The 20,311-nt window shown below is 47.8% G+C and overlaps 1 protein-coding gene across 2 annotated transcripts in view; it reads left to right on the top strand.

The window, feature by feature from the left end:
* LOC134587202 (general transcription factor IIH subunit 5) overlaps nucleotides 1–20,311 on the top strand; it is a 948,377-nt gene that overhangs the window by 728,426 nt on the left and 199,640 nt on the right. For both annotated transcript variants that reach the window (XM_063443405.1, XM_063443404.1), the window contains exon 14: nucleotides 11,177–11,274. In XM_063443405.1, coding sequence (XP_063299475.1) covers nucleotides 11,177–11,274 — 98 coding nt within the window. The remainder of the gene's footprint in view (nucleotides 1–11,176; nucleotides 11,275–20,311) is intronic.

Below are 20,311 nucleotides of genomic sequence, written 5' to 3'. Positions count from 1 at the left end.
CACTTGGCAGGATGGATTGACACCTGTCCTCAAAGCCCATGATACACACTGACACAGAGCAGAATAGAGTCTGTTCCCCGTCCTCAGAGACCATGATACACACTGACACAGAGCAGAATAGAGACTGTTACCCCTACATAGGGTCACTTGGCAGATATGGATTGACACCTGTCCTCAAAGCCCCTGATACACACTGACACAGAGCAGAATAGAGACTGTTCCCCATCCTCAGAGACCATGATACACACTGACACAGCAGAATAGAGACTGTTCCCCCTACATAGGGTCACTTGGCAGATATGGAGTGACACCTGTCCCCAAAGCCCCTGATACACACTGACACAGAGCAGAATAGGGACTGTTCCCCTTACTTGGCAGGTATGGAATGACACCTGTCCTCAAAGCCCCTGATACACACTGACACAGAGCAGAATAGAGACTGTTCCCCGTCCTCAGAGACCATGATACACACTGACACAGAGCAGAATAGAGACCGGGGGTCTAGTAGCATGGACACCCAGCACAGCTCGTTCTCCTTCAGCCTTTTTATACGAGGGTCCCTCAACAGGCACGACAGCATGAAAGACCACATTTGCACAAGGTTGGATGCCGAGCTACTCATTTCCTTTTCCTCCTCCTCACACAGAGTAGAATAGAGACTGTTCCCCGTCCTCAAAGCCCCTGATACACACTGACAAAGAGCAGAATAGAGACTGTTCCCCCTACATAGGGTCACTTGGCAGGTATGGATTGACACCTGTCCTCAAAGCCTATGATACACACTGACACAGAGCAGAATAGAGACTGTTCCCCCTACATAGGGTCACTTGGCAGGTATGGATTGACACCTGTCCTCAAAGCCCCTGATACACACTGACACAGAGCAGAATAGAGACTGTTCCCCCTACATAGGGTCACTTGGCAGGTATGTATTGACACCTGTCCTCAAAGCCCCTGATACACACTGACACAGAGCAGAATAGAGACTGTTCCCCCTACATAGGGTCACTTGGCAGGTATGGATTGACACCTGTCCTCAAAGCCCCTGATACACACTGACACAGAGAAGAATAGAGACTGTTCCCTGTCCTCAGAGACCATGATACACACTGACACAGAGCAGAATAGAGACCGGGGGTCTAGTAACGTGGACACCCAGCACAGGTTGTTCTCCTTCAGCCTTTTAATACGAGGGTCCCTCAACAGGCACGACAGCATGAAAGACCCCATTTGCACAAGGTTGGATGCCGAGCTACTCATTTCCCATTCCTCCTCCTCACACAGAGCAGAATAGGGACTGTTCCTCCTACATAGGGTCACTTGGCAGATATGGATTCACACCTGTCCTCAAAGCCCCTGATACACACTGACAAAAAGCAGAATAGAGACTGTTCCCTGTCCTCAAAGCCCCTGATACACACTGACAAAGAGCAGAATAGAGACTGTTCCCTGTCCTCAGAGACCATGATACACACTGACACAGAGCAGAATAGAGACTGTTCCCCCTACATAGGGTCACTTGGCAGGTATGGATTGACACCTGTCCTCAAAGCCCCTGATACACACTGACACAGAGCAGAATAGAGATTGTTCCCCCTACATAGGGTCACTTGGCAGATATGGATTGACACCTGTCCTCAAATCCTATGATACACACTGACACAGAGCAGAATAGAGACTGTTCCCCGTCCTCAGAGACCATGATACACACTGACACAGAGCAGAATAGAGACTGTTACCCCTACATAGGGTCACTTGGCAGATATGGTCGTGGATATGGCGTGGTCTCCCCCTGTTAGATTCCCGTTGTGCTGTAACATCACCCTTATACGCTGTGTAAAGCATACTTTGTAATTTATTTTGCAAATGCTGCATCCTTTCCGACTTGTTGTAATTTGGTAACATTTCCGCCACTTTCTGCTTATACCGGGGGTCTAGTAGCGTGGACACCCAGTACAGGTTGTTCTACCTCAGCCTTTTTATACGAGGGTCCCTCAACAGGCACGACAGCATGAAAGACCCCATTTGCACAAGGTTGGATGCCAAGCTACTCATTTCCCGTTCCTCCTCCTCACTGATGTCAATGAAGGTATGTTCTTCCCCCAGCCACGTACAACACCACGGGTACCAGATAGGTGACAACGAGCACCCTGGGATGCCTGTTGTGGTTGGTCTTCCTCCTCCTCCTCAAAGCCACATTCCTCCTCTGACTCCTCTTCCTCACAATCCTCTTCCAGCGTTGCCGCAGGTCCAGCAAGCGATGCTGATAAGGCTGTTTCTGGTGGTGATGGTGACCACAACTCTTCCTCTTCCTCTTCACGCTCATCTACGGCCTGATCCAGCACTCTTCGCAGGGCACGCTCCAGGAAGAAAACAAATGGTATGATGTCGCTGATGGTGCCTTCGGTGCGACTGACTAGGTTTGTCACCTTCTCAAAAGAACGCATGAGCCTACAGGCATTGCGCATGAGCATCCAGTAACATGGCAAAAAAATTCCCAGCTCCCCAGAGGCTGTCCTAGCATCCCGGTCATACAAATATTCATTAACAGCTTTTTCTTGTTGGAGCAGGCGGTCAAACATTAGGAGTGTTGAATTCCAACGTGTCGGGCTGTCGCAAATCAAGCGCCTCACTGGCATGTTGTTTCGCCGCTGGATATCGGCAAAGTGAGCCATGGCCATGTAGGAACGCCTGAAATGGCCACACACCTTCCTGTCCTGCTTCAGGACGTCCTGTAAGCCTGTGTACTTATGCACAAAGCGTTGTACAATCAGATTACACACATGTGCCATGCACGGCACATGTGTCAACTTGCCCAACTTCAATGCCGCTAACAAATTTTTTCCGTTGTCACAAACCACTTTGCCGATATCCAGTTGCTGCGGAGTCAGCCACTTTTCCACCTGTGCGTTCAGGGCGGACAGGAGTGCTTGTCCGGTGTGACTCTCTGCTTTCAAGCAAGTCAAACCCAAGACGGCGTGACACTGCCGTATCCGGGATGTGGAATAGTACCTGGGGAGCTGGGGGGGTGCCGTTGATGTGGAGCAAGACGCAGCAGCAGAAGAGGACTCAGCTGAGGAGGTTATGGAAGAGGATGGAGTAGGAGGAGTAGAGGAGGTGGCAGCAGGACTGCCTGCAAGTCGTGGCGGTGTCACCAACTCCTCTGCAGAGCCATGCATTCCATGCTTGGCAGCAGTCAGCAGGTGATATACTGCTTTGCAGACCAGGTATCAGTGGTCAGATGGACCCTTGCCCCAACACTGTGTGCCAGACATGCCATTACTTACTTTTGCACAATCGAGTACAGGTTGGGGATTGCCTTTTGTGAAAAGAAATTTCGTCCGGGTACCTTCCACTGCGGTGTCCCAATAGCTACAAATTTTTTGAACGCCTCAGACTCCACCAGCTTGGATGGTAAAAGCTGGCGGGCTAATAGTTCAGACAAGCCAGCTGTCAGACGCTGGGCAAGGGGGTGACTTTCTGACATTGGCTTCTTACGCTCAAACATGTCCTTGACAGACACCTGACTGTGGGCAGATGAGCGGGAACTGCTCAAGGCGAGAGACGGATGGTTGAGAGGGGGCAAGAAGGACAGCAATGGTTGACGTGGCTTTAGATGCTAGACCAGGAGGAGGATGGCGGCTTTGAGTTTGTGTGCTGCTTGTACTCATGTGTTGATCCCATAGGCGTTTGTGATGTGCGATCATGTGCCTTCGCAAAGCAGTTGTACCTAGGTGGGTGTTGGACTTCCCACGACTCAGTTTCTTTTGGCACAGGTTGCAAATGGCATCGCTGTTGTCAGAGGCAGACACACAAAACAAATGCCACACTGCTGAGCTCTGCAATGACGGCATTCTGGTGGTGGACACAGCATGCGCTGATTGGCTGACCCCGGGTGCCGATGCATACTGTCTGACTGTGCCACTAGCTCATTGCGACGACCTCCCCCTGCTTCCAACTCGTCTCCTCCTCCTCTTCTCTGTCTCCCCATCTGAACTTTCACCCTGTTCTTCTTCTTGCCGAGCGGGCACCCACGTGACATCCATGGACGCATCGTCATAATCAACCGCTTCACTTGTATCTGACAACTCAGCAAAGGAAGCAGCAGCGGGTACAACATCATCATCACACCGTACGTCCATGTGTGTAATGCTGCCTGCCTTAGACATATCCCTGTTATCTACATCCTCTGGCAATAATGGTTGCGCATCACTCATTTCTTCAAACGGATGTGTGAATAAATCCTCTGACATACCAAGTAAAGCGGCTGTGGTGCTAGTTTTGGTGGTGGCGGCAGGCGGGTGAGTGGTATCTTGAGAGGTGCCTGAAGCTAAGCTGGAGGAGGATGGTGCGTCAAGGTTCCGCACGGAAGCTGTAGAAGATTCGGTGTCCTGTGTTAGCCAGTCAACTATGTCCTCAGAACTTTTCAAGTTCAGGGTACGTGGCCTCTGAAAACTGGGCATTATTCTAGGGCCAAAGGGAATCACAGCACCACAACCACGATGGCCCCTGCGGGGAGGCCTGCCTCTGCCTGTCATTTTTGGGGGGATTAGTGCGTGCAAGCTACTGTGAGACCAGATATGAGTGGCAATGTGCAATGGCAGAGATCTGCAGAGTACACGCTTTAGGCCTGACACACCCGCTTGAAGACAACTAACTGCTATTCAATCTATAACAGTGAAGAAAGTTTTTTTGGTTTTAAATGCACGCTATTGTGACACCAGATATGAGTGGCAATGTGCACTGGCAGAGGTCTGCAGAGCACACGCTGAAGGCCTGAAACACCCGCTTTAAGGACACTGACTGCTATTAGCTTACACTGGAAAACTTTTTTTCTTTGTAAAAGCACGCTACAGAGACACCAGATATGAGTGGCAACTGTCAAAGTACACTGGCAGGGTTCTGCAGGGCACACGCTGAAGGAAGGCCTGACACACCTGCTTTAAGGACACTGACTGCTATTAGCTTACACTGGAAAACTTTTTTTCTTTGTAAAAGCACGCTATAGAGACACCAGATATGAGTGGAACTGTCAAAGTACACTGGCAGGGTTCTGCAGGGCACACGCTGAAGGAAGGCCTGACACACCCGCTTTAAGGACACTGACTGCTATTAGCTTACACTGGAAAACTTTTTTTCTTTGTGAAAGCACGCTATAGAGACACCAGATATGAGTGGCAACTGTCAAAGTACACTGGCAGGGGTCTGCAGGGCACACGCTGAAGGCCTGAAACACCCGCTTTAAGGACACTGACTGCTATTAGCTTACACTGGAAAACTTTTTTTCTTTGTAAAAGCACGTTACAGAGACACCATATATGAGTGGCAACTGTCAAAGTACACTGGCAGGGTTCTGCAGGGCACACGCTGAAGGAAGGCCTGACACACCCGCTTTAAGGACACTGACTGCTATTAGCTTACACTGGAAAACGTTTTTTCTTTGTAAAAGCACGCTATAGAGACACCAGATATGAGTGGCAACTGTCAAAGTACACTGGCAGGGTTCTGCAGGGCACATGCTGAAGGAAGGCCTGACACACCCGCTTTAAGGACACTGACTGCTATTAGCTTACACTGGAAAACTTTTTTTCTTTGTAAAAGCACGCTACAGAGACACCAGATATGAGTGGAACTGTCAAAGTACACTGGCAGGGTTCTGCAGGGCACATGCTGAAGGAAGGCCTGACACACCCGCTTTAAGGACACTGACTGCTATTAGCTTACACTGGAAAACTTTTTTTCTTTGTAAAAGCACGCTACAGAGACACCAGATATGAGTGGAACTGTCAAAGTACACTGGCAGGGTTCTGCAGGGCACACGCTGAAGGAAGGCCTGACACACCCGCTTTAAGGACACTGACTGCTAATAGCTTACACTGGAAAACTTTTTTTCTTTGTAAAAGCACGCTACAGAGACACCAGATATGAGTGGTGGCACTGGGTAAATGGGCACAGTATCCACTGAGCCTGACACAGAAGCTGGCAGGCAGGCAACTGCAATTACATTACACAGAAAGCAGTTCTAGCCCTAAAAGGGGCTTTTTGGGGTGCTGTCCTTACAGCAGAGATCAGATGAGTCCTTCAGGACTGTAGTGGACACTGAATACCCTAACCTAGCTATCAATTTCCCTATCTAATCAGCAGCAGCTACACTTTCCCTCCTCTCACTAAGCATGCAGCTTCAGAATGAATCTAAAATGGATGCTGGGAGGGAGGTGGGAGGATGTGGAAGGGAGGGTCTGCTGCTAATTTGCTGGAATGTGTCTGCTGACCGTGAGGCACAGGGTCAAAGTTTGCTCAATGATGACTAATAGGGGGCGGATCGAACCGCCCATGTGTTCGCCCGCGGCGGCGAACGCGAACACGCTATGTTCGCCGGGAACTATTCGCCGGCGAACAGTTCGGTACATCACTACTTCTCATAGAGAAGCAGTGAAACCAATGCTTCTATAAACCATCCCTACTTTAAGCTTGACAGCCGAGCGGTATTACCAAAGCCGGATTAACATAGGGGCTGATGGAGCTGCAGCTCCAGGCCCATGTAATAGGCCCATTGAGTTAAAAAAAAATTAAAAAAAATTCCAAACACTACTCTTAGGGTTGCCAGGTATTTCTCATGTATTTCTAGGGTTGCCAGGTATTTCTCAGAAGTATTTCTCAGGTATTTGAGGTTGCCTAGCCGGTGCTGGTATGTCAGTAATACCGGCAATACAAATGTCTATCTCAGTATAAACAGAGATTATTGTGCAATACCAGCGCCGTCCAGTAGGGGGTCGCTGTTTGTGTGGAGAGAGGCAGGGATAAGAAGTTACAGCATCTCTTTCTCTACTCACTGATCCGCGGGGGAGCAGCTCTGCACAGAGAGTCCAGACAGCAGCTCCGAGCCTGCGAGACATGGGGACGGTGAGAGACATAGGGACACTGGGGAACATGGGGACCCTGAGACACTAGGGACATGGTGGCCCCATGTCTCCCAGTGGCCTCAGGTGTCTCAGTGTCCCCATGCCTCCCAGTGTCCCTGATTTTTGTCAGTGTCCCTATGTCTCTGTGTCCCTGATTTTTTTCAGTGCCTCCATGTCTCTCAGTGTCCCCATGTGTCCCTGGTGTCTCTCTGTGTCCCTAGTCTCTGTGTCCCCTAGTCTCTGTGTCCCCTAGTCTCACAGTGTCCCAATGTCTCACAGTGTCCCCTAGTGACATGGGGACACTGGGAGACATGTAGACACAGACTCAAAGGGACACTGGGAGACATGGGGATACAAACACTGGGTGACATGGGGACACTGGGTGACATGGGGACACAGACACTAGGGGACACTGCGAGCCATGGGGGCACTGGGCGACTTTGAGACCTGGGAGACACGGGGCACTCCTAGTGTCCCCATGTCTCCCAGCCAGTGTCCCTAGTATCTCAGTGTCCCCATGTCTCCCAGTGTTCGCCGGGAACTATTCGCCGGCGAACAGTTCGGTACATCACTACTTCTCATAGAGAAGCAGTGAAACCAATGCTTCTATAAACCATCCCTACTTTAAGCTTGACAGCCGAGCGGTATTACCAGAGCCGGATTAACATAGGGGCTGATGGAGCTGCAGCTCCAGGCCCATGTAATAGGCCCATTGAGTTAAAAAAAAATTAAAAAAAATCCAAACACTACTCTTAGGGTTGCCAGGTATTTCTCATGTATTTCTAGGGTTGCCAGGTATTTCTCAGAAGTATTTCTCAGGTATTTGAGGTTGCCTAGCCGGTGCTGGTATGGCAGTAATACCGGCAATACAAATGTCTATCTCAGTATAAACAGAGATTATTGTGCAATACCAGCGCCGTCCAGTAGGGGGTCGCTGTTTGTGTGGAGAGAGGCAGGGATAAGAAGTTACAGCATCTCTTTCTCTACTCACTGATCCGCGGGGGAGCAGCTCTGCACAGAGAGTCCAGACAGCAGCTCCGAGCCTGCGAGACATGGGGACGGTGAGAGACATAGGGACACTGGGGAACATGGGGACCCTGAGACACTAGGGACATGGTGGCCCCATGTCTCCCAGTGGCCTCAGGTGTCTCAGTGTCCCCATGCCTCCCAGTGTCCCTGATTTTTGTCAGTGTCCCTATGTCTCTGTGTCCCTGATTTTTTTCAGTGCCTCCATGTCTCTCAGTGTCCCCATGTGTCCCTGGTGTCTCTCTGTGTCCCTAGTCTCTGTGTCCCCTAGTCTCACAGTGTCCCAATGTCTCACAGTGTCCCCTAGTCACATGGGGACACTGGGAGACATGTAGACACAGACTCAAAGGGACACTGGGAGACATGGGGATACAAACACTGGGTGACATGGGGACACTGGGTGACATGGGGACACTGAGACACTAGGGGACACTGCGAGCCATGGGGGCACTGGGCGACTTTGAGACCTGGGAGACACGGGGCACTCCTAGTGTCCCCATGTCTCCCAGCCAGTGTCCCTAGTATCTCAGTGTCCCCATGTCTCCCAGTGTTCGCCGGGAACTATTCGCCGGCGAACAGTTCGGTACATCACTACTTCTCATAGAGAAGCAGTGAAACCAATGCTTCTATAAACCATCCCTACTTTAAGCTTGACAGCCGAGCGGTATTACCAGAGCCGGATTAACATAGGGGCTGATGGAGCTGCAGCTCCAGGCCCATGTAATAGGCCCATTGAGTTAAAAAAAAAATAAAAAAAAATCCAAACACTACTCTTAGGGTTGCCAGGTATTTCTCATGTATTTCTAGGGTTGCCAGGTATTTCTCAGAAGTATTTCTCAGGTATTTGAGGTTGCCTAGCCGGTGCTGGTATGGCAGTAATACCGGCAATACAAATGTCTATCTCAGTATAAACAGAGATTATTGTGCAATACCAGCGCCGTCCAGTAGGGGGTCGCTGTTTGTGTGGAGAGAGGCAGGGATAAGAAGTTACAGCATCTCTTTCTCTACTCACTGATCCGCGGGGGAGCAGCTCTGCACAGAGAGTCCAGACAGCAGCTCCGAGCCTGCGAGACATGGGGACGGTGAGAGACATAGGGACACTGGGGAACATGGGGACCCTGAGACACTAGGGACATGGTGGCCCCATGTCTCCCAGTGGCCTCAGGTGTCTCAGTGTCCCCATGCCTCCCAGTGTCCCTGATTTTTGTCAGTGTCCCTATGTCTCTGTGTCCCTGATTTTTTTCAGTGCCTCCATGTCTCTCAGTGTCCCCATGTGTCCCTGGTGTCTCTCTGTGTCCCTAGTCTCTGTGTCCCCTAGTCTCACAGTGTCCCAATGTCTCACAGTGTCCCCTAGTCACATGGGGACACTGGGAGACATGTAGACACAGACTCAAAGGGACACTGGGAGACATGGGGATACAAACACTGGGTGACATGGGGACACTGGGTGACATGGGGACACAGACACTAGGGGACACTGCGAGCCATGGGGGCACTGGGCGACTTTGAGACCTGGGAGACATGGGGCACTCCTAGTGTCCCCATGTCTCCCAGCCAGTGTCCCTAGTATCTCAGTGTCCCCATGTCTCCCAGTGTCTCTCACTGTCCATAGTGTGCCAGTGTCAGTAGTGTCAGTGTTTCCTAGTCTCCCAAAGTCCCCTAGTCTCCCAGTGTCTCAGTGTCTCCCAGTGTCTCAGTGTCCCCTAGTATAAAATAAAAAATCTCAGGCACTCACTGTGATAGATTTAAGCAGGTTTATTGGACACTGCAACGTTTCAACCTGTCCCCAGGTCTTTATCAAGTCTCCAGGGTCCCCTATGTATCACAGTGTCCCCTGTGTATCAGAGTCCCCATGTCTCCCAGTGTCCTTAGTGTCTCAGTGTCCCCTAGTCTCTCAGAATCCCCTAGTCTCACAGTGCCCCAAAGTGTCCCCTATGTATCACAGTGTCTCAGTTCCCCATGTCTCCCAGTGTCACCTTGTGTCTCAAAGACACCCATGTCTCCCAGTTTCCACAAGAGTCCCAGTGTCCCCAGGCCTCCCAGTGTTCCCTAGTATCTCAGTGTCCCCATATCTCCCAGTGTCCCAATGTCTCTCAATGCCCCCTAGTGTCCTAGTGGCATGGGGACACAGACACTAAGGTACTGGGAGACATGGGGAGACATACATCCCTCTTTTTGTGTATGTCCACCCCTTTCAGCAGTTCTGGTTATGTGATATGTGTCAGTGGCCCACCCTTTTACCCCGTCCATAGACTTCCTGCTTTACTGGACACTGCTGTTAGGGTTATGGGTTTACTTGAAAGATAAAAGTGTGAGATTAGCATAAGGTATGTGTTTTCTCATAGCTGCATTCTATGAGTTTCCCTCCAGCACCTTCTCCATCAGATACATGATGCTTAGGAGGTAGGACTGTTTTTGTGTTTTTGGTCAATAAGATTTTGTAATTAGGCCCATCATAAATTGTCAGCACCAGGCCCACTGGGCTCTTAATCTGGCCCTGGGTATTACTTGCGGGATTTATTAAAGTCGTGATTTCTGTTGAATTTTCCACTTTTATAAAATAAGTCTGCAGAAACACACAGTACACCTCTAAAACACTTCAGCAAATGTTAGATGACAAACATGCAAAAATAGAACATGCTTGAAAGAAAACTCCATATGTTTGAGAAAATACATACTTGGTTGTCAACCTATCAGCTTTTTCTTTTAGCTCTCTGAGACTTCACTGGTTTCCAGTATTTTTGTTTTATATTATTATGTATATATTTATATCTATCTTTAATAATTTGTTATTATTATTGGCACAGCATTATTTATGCTGCAGCTTATTCTCCCTCATCCAAACTATGTCATACAGATTTCAAGAGGACATGAGACAGGTAGCTGGAATGATGAGGAGAGGCATAATGATGTGGGGTAGTTTGAACAATGATAAGAGAAAGTGAAATGGTATTCTGGAAATGCAATGATGATGTTATGGGAGATGGAATACCGTGAACAGGGAGAAAGTAAGTGTGGGTGAGAAAATAACCTAGAGAGATGAAATATGCATGATGATGGTGTAGCAGTCTGTAGCCTTTGGTGTTCTTTTAACCATGTGGGCATATGCCAGACATACTCTTCAAGTCCTAGCTTTGAGATAAATGCTGTATACTCATATATGTTCTAAAAGAGAATTTCTGAAAAGGTGTCAGAAACAGAAAGCATGTACTGGCTCAATGTCTAACTGGGGTGTTTGCTTGTTACAGGAAATCTATGGCTTATAGGAGTGATGAGCTTCTTCAGAAGCTAAAGGCTGCTGGTGTTGGTGAAAGGCCAATTATATGGCTTTCACATAGCATGGGAGGTAAGTGGCTCTCTATAAAATTCACACTAATAAAATGTAGCATTTTTACCTTAAACATAGAAACATAGAATGTGATGGCAGATAAGAACCATTCGGCCCAACTAGTCTGCCCAATTTTGCAAATACTTTCATTAGTCCCTGACCTTTTCTTATAGCTAGGATAGCTTAATGCATATCCTAGGCATGCTTAAACTCTTTCACTGTGTTAACCTCTACCACCTGAGCTGGAAGGTTATTCCATGCACCCACTACCCTCTCAATAAAGTAATATTTCCTGATATTATTGTTAAACCTTTGTCCCTCTGCCCCTGGCATGAGTCATAACATTCTGAATATGGAGGCTATTTATAATCTGTTAGTTTGCAGGAACTTTGTGAATGTGAATTACAATTGATTTAATTTCCTATTTAAATTTGTAATATTGTTGTTCCTCTTTTTATTTTTGAGCTAATATCTCTAAATTCTAAACACTTAGTAATATGACAATGAGATGATATAGAACTATGACTACTCTGGCATATCCAAGCATTTATATCTGTATTTCAGATGCTCTGATTTTGTAACTTGTGTAGTGTCTACTAGGAATAAGCAACAATAAAACCTACTATAAAATGTTCTTTATTTTCTCATTGTGTATATATATATATATATATATATATATTGTGACAAAAGTACTCCTTTCCCTTGGTACCTTGTCCTGGGATTGGGGTGTTACACACAGTCTTTTCAGGCTTTAGAGACACTTCACACGCTGGATGAGGTAAAAGGACTTTCTCTTTTATTGTGGCTCCAAAATAAATGCACAGTAAGGTATAAAGGTAACAAAAATATACAAAACAAAAGCCTTGCTCTTCTGAGCACTAACTAAACAAAATAATCAGCTAACTGGGTTGGATGGCTTGTCCATTTCCCAACATAAACAACCTTACTGTTTCAGGTTTTCAGCTCTCTGTTTCCACTCACAGAAACCAAACACAATCTCCCTCCTTCCTTGGCAGGGGAGTACTTAATAGCACTGGTAATTGACAATCCTTTTCAGGTGAGTTAAATTAGGATTCAAACTCTGGAACTGGACTTCTCACCTGTAGGTTACAAGCAACTTCCAAAATGTGGAGTGGAGCACTGGCCTACCCTACTCTCCAAGTACTCCACCCCAGGGCCCATATATACACATATTTAAAGTGCAACATTCATTATAACATAACACATTTCCCTGGGGCTAATTACACAAAGTAGGATCCTTGCAAAATCTGGGGAGGTATATAGATTCCCTCCAGCACAATTCCTTGCTTTCGGTCACATATATATATATATATATATATATATATATATATATATATATATATATATATACATATATAAAACAAGGGGTTGGTTGCACTCACCGGAACATGCTTAAATGGGTTGCTGCTGGGGGACAATACATACAGTAAAAAATGAAAATCCAGCACACTCCCTATCTACTAAACATCAACTCCGGTGTTGATTTTGTGTTGATTTTGTACGTTTTATTAAAAAAACCTAATCTAGGGAAAAAATAATGGGGATTTAGTTACATTATATGATCATACATTGCATAAGCCTGCCACAACGTCAATGTACTCCATCTTTGGCAGGTCCTACTCTAACTGCCAACTGTCTGCTAAATGAGCTACTCACTTGGGGAAATCCTTCCATCTCGAGTTCTCTGCAGTACAAGGCTAAATAGGATCCTGGAATGAGACACCTGTGACACGGAGGGGTGCAGAACCAAGGAGTTGGCTAGACTCCTGAATATATATATATATATATATATATATATATATATATATATATATATATATATATATTAAAAAACAAGGAGTTGTTTGCACTCACCGGAACATGCTTAAATGGGGTGCTGTTGGGGGTCAATACATACAGTGAAAAATGAAATTACAGTTGGAAGTGACGCATTCGGATAAGATGTAATTCCCACCATAATAATGGAGATCAGCTATGTCATCAGCTGCACTTGCGATTGGTGCAAAACAGAAGGCGGCAACTAGTGATGTACCGAACTGTTCGCTGCGAATAGTTCCCGGCGAACATAGCGTGTTCGCGTTCGCCACCGAGGGTGAACACATGGGCGGTTTGATCCGCCCCCTATTCGTCATCATTGAGCAAACGTTGACCCTGTGCCTCACGGTCAGCAGACACATTCCAGCAAATTAGCAGCAGACCCTCCCTTCCACACCCTCCCACCTCCCTCCCAGCATCCATTTTAGATTCATTCTGAAGCTGCATGCTTAGTGAGAGGAGGGAAAGTGTAGCTGCTGCTGATTAGATAGGGAAATTGATAGCTAGGCTAGGGTATTCAGTGTCCACTACAGTCCTGAAGGACTCATCTGATCTCTGCTGTAAGAACAGCACCCCAAAAAGCCCTTTTTAGGGCTAGAACATCAGTCTGCTTTTTTTTTTTCTGTGTAATGTAATTGCAGTTGCCTGCCTGTCAGCTTCTGTGTCAGGCTCACAGTGCATACTGTGTGCATTTGCCCAGTGCCACCACTCATATCTGTTTTCACAATAGCTTAAGCTTGACATTTAAAAATATTTTTTTTTTCACTGTAATAAATTGAATAGCAGTTAGTTGTCTGCCAGCTTCTGTGTCAGTCTCAGTGGATAATGTGCCCATTTGCTCAGTGCCACCACTCATATCTGTTTTCACAATAGCTTATGCTTGACATTTAAAAATATTTTTTTTTCACTGTAATAGATTGAATAGCATTTAGTTGCCTGCCAGTTTCTGTGTCAGGCTCACAGTGGATACTGTGCCCATTTGCCCAGTCAGTGCCACCACTCATATCTGGTGTCTCTAAAGCATGCTTTTACAAAGAAAAAAAGTTTTCCAGTGTAAGCTAATAGCAGTCAGTGTCCTTAAAGCGGGTGTGTCAGGCCTTCAGCGTGTGCTCTGCAGACCCCTGCCAGTGTACTTTGACAGTTTCCACTCAATTCTGGTGTCTGTATAGCGTGCTTTTACAAAGAAAAAAGTTTTCCAGTGTAAGCTAATAGCAGTCAGTGTCCTTAAAGCGGGTGTGTCAGGCCTTCAGCGTGTGCCCTGCAGACCCCTGCCAGTGTACTTTGACAGTTGCCACTCATATCTGGTGTCTCTATAGCGTGCTTTTACAAAGAAAAAAAGTTTTCCAGTGTAAGCTAATAGCAGTCAGTGTCCTTAAAGCGGGTGTTTCAGGCCTTCAGCGTGTGCCCTGCAGACCCCTGCCAGTGTACTTTGACAGTTGCCACTCATATCTGGTGTCTGTATAGTGTGCATTTACAAAGAAAAAAAGTTTTCCAGTGTAAGCTAATAGCAGTCAGTGTCCTTAAAGCGGGTGTGTCAGGCCTTCAGCGTGTGCTCTGCAGACCGCTGGCAGTGTACTTTGACAGTTGCCACTCATATCTGGTGTCTGTATGGCGTGCTTTTACAAAGAAAAAAGTTTTCCAGTGTAAGCTAATAGCAGTCAGTGTCCTTAAAGCGGGTGTGTCAGGCCTTCAGCGTGTGCTCTGCAGACCCCTGCCAGTGTACTTTGACAGTTGCCACTCATATCTGGTGTCTGTATAGCGTGCATTTACAAAGAAAAAAAGTTTTCCAGTGTAAGCTAATAGCAGTCAGTGTCCTTAAAGCGGGTGTTTCAGGCCTTCAGCGTGTGCCCTGCAGACCCCTGCCAGTGTACTTTGACAGTTGCCACTCATATCTGGTGTCTGTATAGCGTGCATTTACAAAGAAAAAAAGTTTTCCAGTGTAAGCTAATAGCAGTCAGTGTCCTTAAAGCGGGTGTGTCAGGCCTTCAGCGTGTGCTCTGCAGACCACTGCCAGTGTACTTTGACAGTTGCTACTCATATCTGGTGTCTCTATAGCGTGCTTTTACAAAGAAAAAAAGTTTTCCAGTGTAAGCTAATAGCAGTCAGTGTCCTTAAAGCGGGTGTGTCAGGCCTTCAGCGTGTGCTCTGCAGACCCATGCCAGTGTACTTTGACAGTTTCCACTCATATCTGGTGTCTGTATAGCATGCTTTTACAAAGAAAAAAAGTTTTCCAGTGTAAGCTAATAGCAGTCAGTGTCCTTAAAGCGGGTGTGTCAGGCCTTCAGCGTGTGCTCTGCAGACCCCTGGCAGTGTACTTTGACAGTTGCCACTCATATCTGGTGTTTCTATAGCGTGCTTTTACAAAGAAAAAAAGTTTTCCAGTGTAAGCTAATAGCAGTCAGTGTCCTTAAAGCGGGTGTGTCAGGCCTTTAGCGTTTTCCCTGCAGACCCCTGGCAGTGTACTTTGACAGTTGCCACTCATATCTGTTGTCTCTATAGCGTGCTTTTACAAAGAAAAAAAGTTTTCCAGTGTAAGCTAATAGCAGTCAGTGTCCTTAAAGCGGGTGTGTCAGGCCTTCAGCGTGTGCCCTGCAGACCCCTGCCAGTGTACTTTGACAGTTGCCACTCATATCTGGTGTCTCTGTAGCGTGCTTTTGCAAAGAAAAAAAGTTTTCCAGTGTAAGCTAATAGCAGTCAGTGTCCTTAAAGCGGGTGTGTCAGGCCTTCCTTCAGCGTGTGCCCTGCAGACCCCTGCCAGTGTACTTTGACAGTTGCCACTCATATCTGGTGTCTCTGTAGCGTGCTTTTACAAATAAAAAATGTTTTCCAGTGTAAGCTAATAGCAGTCAGTGTCCTTAAAGCGGGTGTTTCAGGCCTTCAGCGTGTGCCCTGCAGACCCCTGCCAGTGTACTTTGACAGTTGCCACTCATATCTGGTGTCTCTATAGCGTGCTTTTACAAAGAAAAAAAGTTTTCCAGTGTAAGCTAATAGCAGTCAGTGTCCTTAAAGCGGGTGTGTTAGGCCTTCAGCGTGTGCTCTGCAGACCTCTGCCAGTGCACATTGCCACTCATATCTGGTGTCACAATAGCGTGCATTTAAAACCAAAAAACTTTCTTCACTGTTATAGTTTGAATAGCAGTTAGTTGTCTTCAAGTGGGTGTGTCAGGCCTACAGCGTGTACTCTGCAGACCTCTGCCATTGCACATTGCCACTCATATCTGGTCTCACAGTAGCTTGCACGCATAGTACCACTAATCCCCCAAAAATGACAGGCAGAGGCAGGCCACCCCGCAGGGGCCGTGGTGCTGTGATTCCCTTTTGCCCTAGAATAATGCCAATTTTCAGACGCCATGTACCCTGAACTTGAAAAGTTCTGAGGACATAGTTGACTGGCTAACACAGGACACCCAATCTTCTACAGCTTCCGCGCGGAACCTTGACGCACCATCCTCCTCCAGCTTAGCTTCGGGCACCTCTTAAGATACCACTCACCCGCCTGCCGCCACCACCAACACTAGCACCACAGCCGCTTCACTTTATTTGTCAGAGGATTTATTTACACATCCGTTTGAAGAAATGAGTGATGCGCAACCATTCTTGCCAGAGGATGTAGGTAACTGGGATATGTCTCAGTCAGGCAGCATTACACACATGGATGTACGGTGTGATGATGATGATGTTGTACCCGCTGCTGCTTCATTTGGTGAGTTGTCAAGATACAAGTGAAGCGGTTGATGATGACGATGCGTCCATGGATGTCACGTGAGTGCTCGCTCGGCAAGAAGAAGAACAGGGTGAAAGTTCAGATGGGGAGACAGAGAGGAGGAGGAGACGAGCTGGAAGCAGGGGGAGGTCGTCGCAATGAGCTAGTGGCACAGTCAGACAGTATGCATCGGCACCCGGGGTCAGCCCGACAGCACGCCAATCAGCGCATGCTGTGTCCACCACCAGAATGCCGTCATTGCAGAGCTCAGCAGTGTGGCATTTGTTTTGTGTGTCTGCCTCTGACAACAGCGATGCCATTTGCAACCTGTGCCAAAAGAAACTGAGTCGTGGGAAGTCCAACACCCACCTAGGTACAACTGCTTTGCGAAGGCACATGATCGCACATCACAAACGCCTATGGGATCAACACATGAGTACAAGCAGCACACAAATTCAAAGCCGCCATCCTCCTCCTGGTCTAGCATCTAAAGCCACGTCAACCATTGCTGTCCTTCTTGCCCCCTCTCAACCATCCGTCTCTCGCCTTGAGCAGTTCCCGCTCATCTGCCCACAGTCAGGTGTCTGTCAAGGACATGTTTGAGCGTAAGAAGCCAATGTCAGAAAGTCACCCCCTTGCCCAGCGTCTGACAGCTGGCTTGTCTGAACTATTAGCCCGCCAGCTTTTACCATACAAGCTGGTGGAGTCTGAGGCGTTCAAAAAATTTGTGGCTATTGGAATACTGCAGTGGAAGGTATCCGGATGAAATTTCTTTGCACAAAAGACAATCCCCAACCTGTACTCGATTGTGCAAAAGGAAGTAATGGCATGTCTGGCACACAGTGTTGGGGCAAGGGTCCATCTGACCACTGATACCTGGTCTGCAAAGCATGGTCAGGGCAGGTATATCACCTACACTGCGCATTGGGTAAACCTGCTGACGGCTGCCAAGCATGGAATGCGTGGCTCTGCAGAGGAGTTGGTGACACCGCCACGACTTGCAGGCAGGCCTGCTGCCACCTCCTCTACTCCTCCTACTCCATCCTCTTCCATAACCTCCTCGGCTGAGTCCTCTTCTGCTGTTACGTCTTGCTCCACATCAACGGCACCCCCCCAGGTACTATTCCACATCCCGGATACAGCAGTGTCACGCCGTCTTGGGTTTGACTTGCTTGAAAGCAGAGAGTCACACCGGACAAGCACTCATGTCCACCCTGAACGCACAGGTGGAAAAGTGGCTGACTCCGCAGCAACTGGATATCGGCAAAGTGGTTTGTGACAACGGAACAAATTTGTTGGCGGCATTGAAGTTGGGCAAGTTGACACATGTGCCGTGCATGGCATATGTGCCGTGCATGGCATATGTGTGTAATCTGATCGTACAACGTTTTTTGCATAAGTACACAGGCTTACAGGATGTCCTGAAGCAGGACAGGAAGGTGTGTGGCCATTTCAGGCGTTCCTACACGGCCTTGGCGCACTTTGCAGATATCCAGCGGCGAAACAACATGCCAGTGAGGCGCTTGATTTGCGACAGCCTGACACATTGGAATTCAACACTCCTAATGTTCGACCACCTGCTCCAACAAGAAAAAGCCGTTAATGAATATTTGTATGACCGGGGTGCTAGGACAGCCTCTGGGGAGCTGGGAGCTGTAGGCTCATGCGTCCTTTTGAGGAGGTGACAAACCTAGTCAGTCGCACCGAAGGCACCATCAGCGACATCATACCATTTGTTTTCTTCCTGGAGCGTGCCCTGCGAAGAGTGCTGGATCAGGCCGTAGATGAGCGTGAAGAGGAAAAGGAAGAGTTGTGGTCACCATCACCACCAGAAACAGCCTTATCAGCATCGCTTGCTGGACCTGCAGCAACGCTGGAAGAGGATTGTGAGGAAGAGGAGTCAGAGGAGGAATGTGGCTTTGAGGAGGAGGAGGAAGGCCAACCACAACAGGCATCCCAGGGTGCTCGTTGTCACCTATCTGGTACCCGTGGTGTTGTACGTGGCTGGGGGGAAGAACATACCTTCATTGAGATCACTGAGGAGGAGGAACGGGAAATGAGTAGCTCGGCATCCAACCTTGTGCAAATGGGGTCTTTCATGCTGTCGTGCCTGTTGAGGGACCCTCGTATAAAAAGGCTGAAGGAGAACGACCTGTACTGGGTGTCCACGCTACTAGACCCCCGGTATAAGCAGAAAGTGACTGAAATGTTACAAAATTACAAGTTGGAAAGGATGCAGCATTTCCAAAATAAATTAAAAAGTATGCTTTACACAGTGTATAAGGGTGATGTCACAGCACAACGAGAATCTAACATTGGAATAGGTGAAAGTAATCCTCCTCCTCCCACGACCACGCCGGCAAGGACATGCAGAGCTTTTTAAGTCCTACGCATCGCCACAGCCCTTCGAGTTCCACCCTCAGAGAACGACTTGACCGACAGGTAGCAGACTACCTCGCCTTAACTGCAGATATCGACACTCTGAGGAGCGATGAACCCCTTGACTACTGGGTGTGCAGGCTTGACCTGTGGCCTGAGCTATCCCAATTTGCGATAGAACTTCTTGCCTGCCCCGCTTCAAGTGTCCTGTCAGAAAGGACCTTCAGTGCAGCAGGAGATATTGTCACTGAGAAGAGAAGTCGTCGAGGTCAAAAAAGTCTAGATTACCTCACCTTTATTAAGATGAATGAGGGATGGATCCCAAAGGGACTGACAGTGGGCAATACATTCGACTAAAAAAGGCCTGATGAGATGAGCTGCCTTGGGCTAAAAATGGTGACCCTATCTAGGAGGAACAGTCCCTATTCTGCTCTGTGTCAGTGTGTATCAGGGTCCCTAAGGACAGGTGTCAATTCATATCTGCCAAGTGACCCTATGTAGGGGGAACAGTCCCTATTCTGCTCTGTGTCAGTGTGTATCAGGGATCATTAGGATAGGTGTCAATCCATATCTGCCAAGTGACCCTATGTAGGGGGAACAGTCCCTATTCTGCGGAACAGTCCCTATTCTGCTCTGTGTCAGTGTGTATCAGTTCTCTGAGGACAGGTTTCAATCCATATCTGCCAAGTGACCCTATGTTGGGGGAACAGTCCCTATTCTGCTCTGTGTCAGTGTGTATCAGGGATCATTAGGATAGGTGTCAATCCATATCTGCCAAGTGACCCTATGTAGCAGGAACAGTCCCTATTATGCTCTGTGTCAGGTGTATCAGGGTCTCTGAGGACAGGTGTCAATCCATATCTGCCAAGTGACCCTATGTAAGGGGAACAGTCCCTATTCTGCTCTGTGTCAGTGTGTATCAGGGTCCCTGAGGACAGGTGTCAATCCATATCTGCCAAGTGACCCTATGTAAGGGGAACAGTCCCTATTCTGCTCTGTGTCAGTGTGTATCAGGGTCCCTGAGGACAGGTGTCAATCCATATCTGCCAATTGACCCTATGTAGGGGGAACAGTCCCTATTCTGCTCTGTGTCAGTGTGTATCACTTCATTTAAAAACCCTTTTCTACCGGCATTCA

This window comes from Pelobates fuscus, chromosome 2, assembly GCF_036172605.1.
Source record: "Pelobates fuscus isolate aPelFus1 chromosome 2, aPelFus1.pri, whole genome shotgun sequence".
In the NCBI taxonomy this organism is placed as follows: domain Eukaryota; kingdom Metazoa; phylum Chordata; class Amphibia; order Anura; family Pelobatidae; genus Pelobates; species Pelobates fuscus.
The sequence above is the reverse complement of the archived record's forward strand: the minus strand, read 5'-3'. Positions and strand labels throughout refer to the sequence as shown.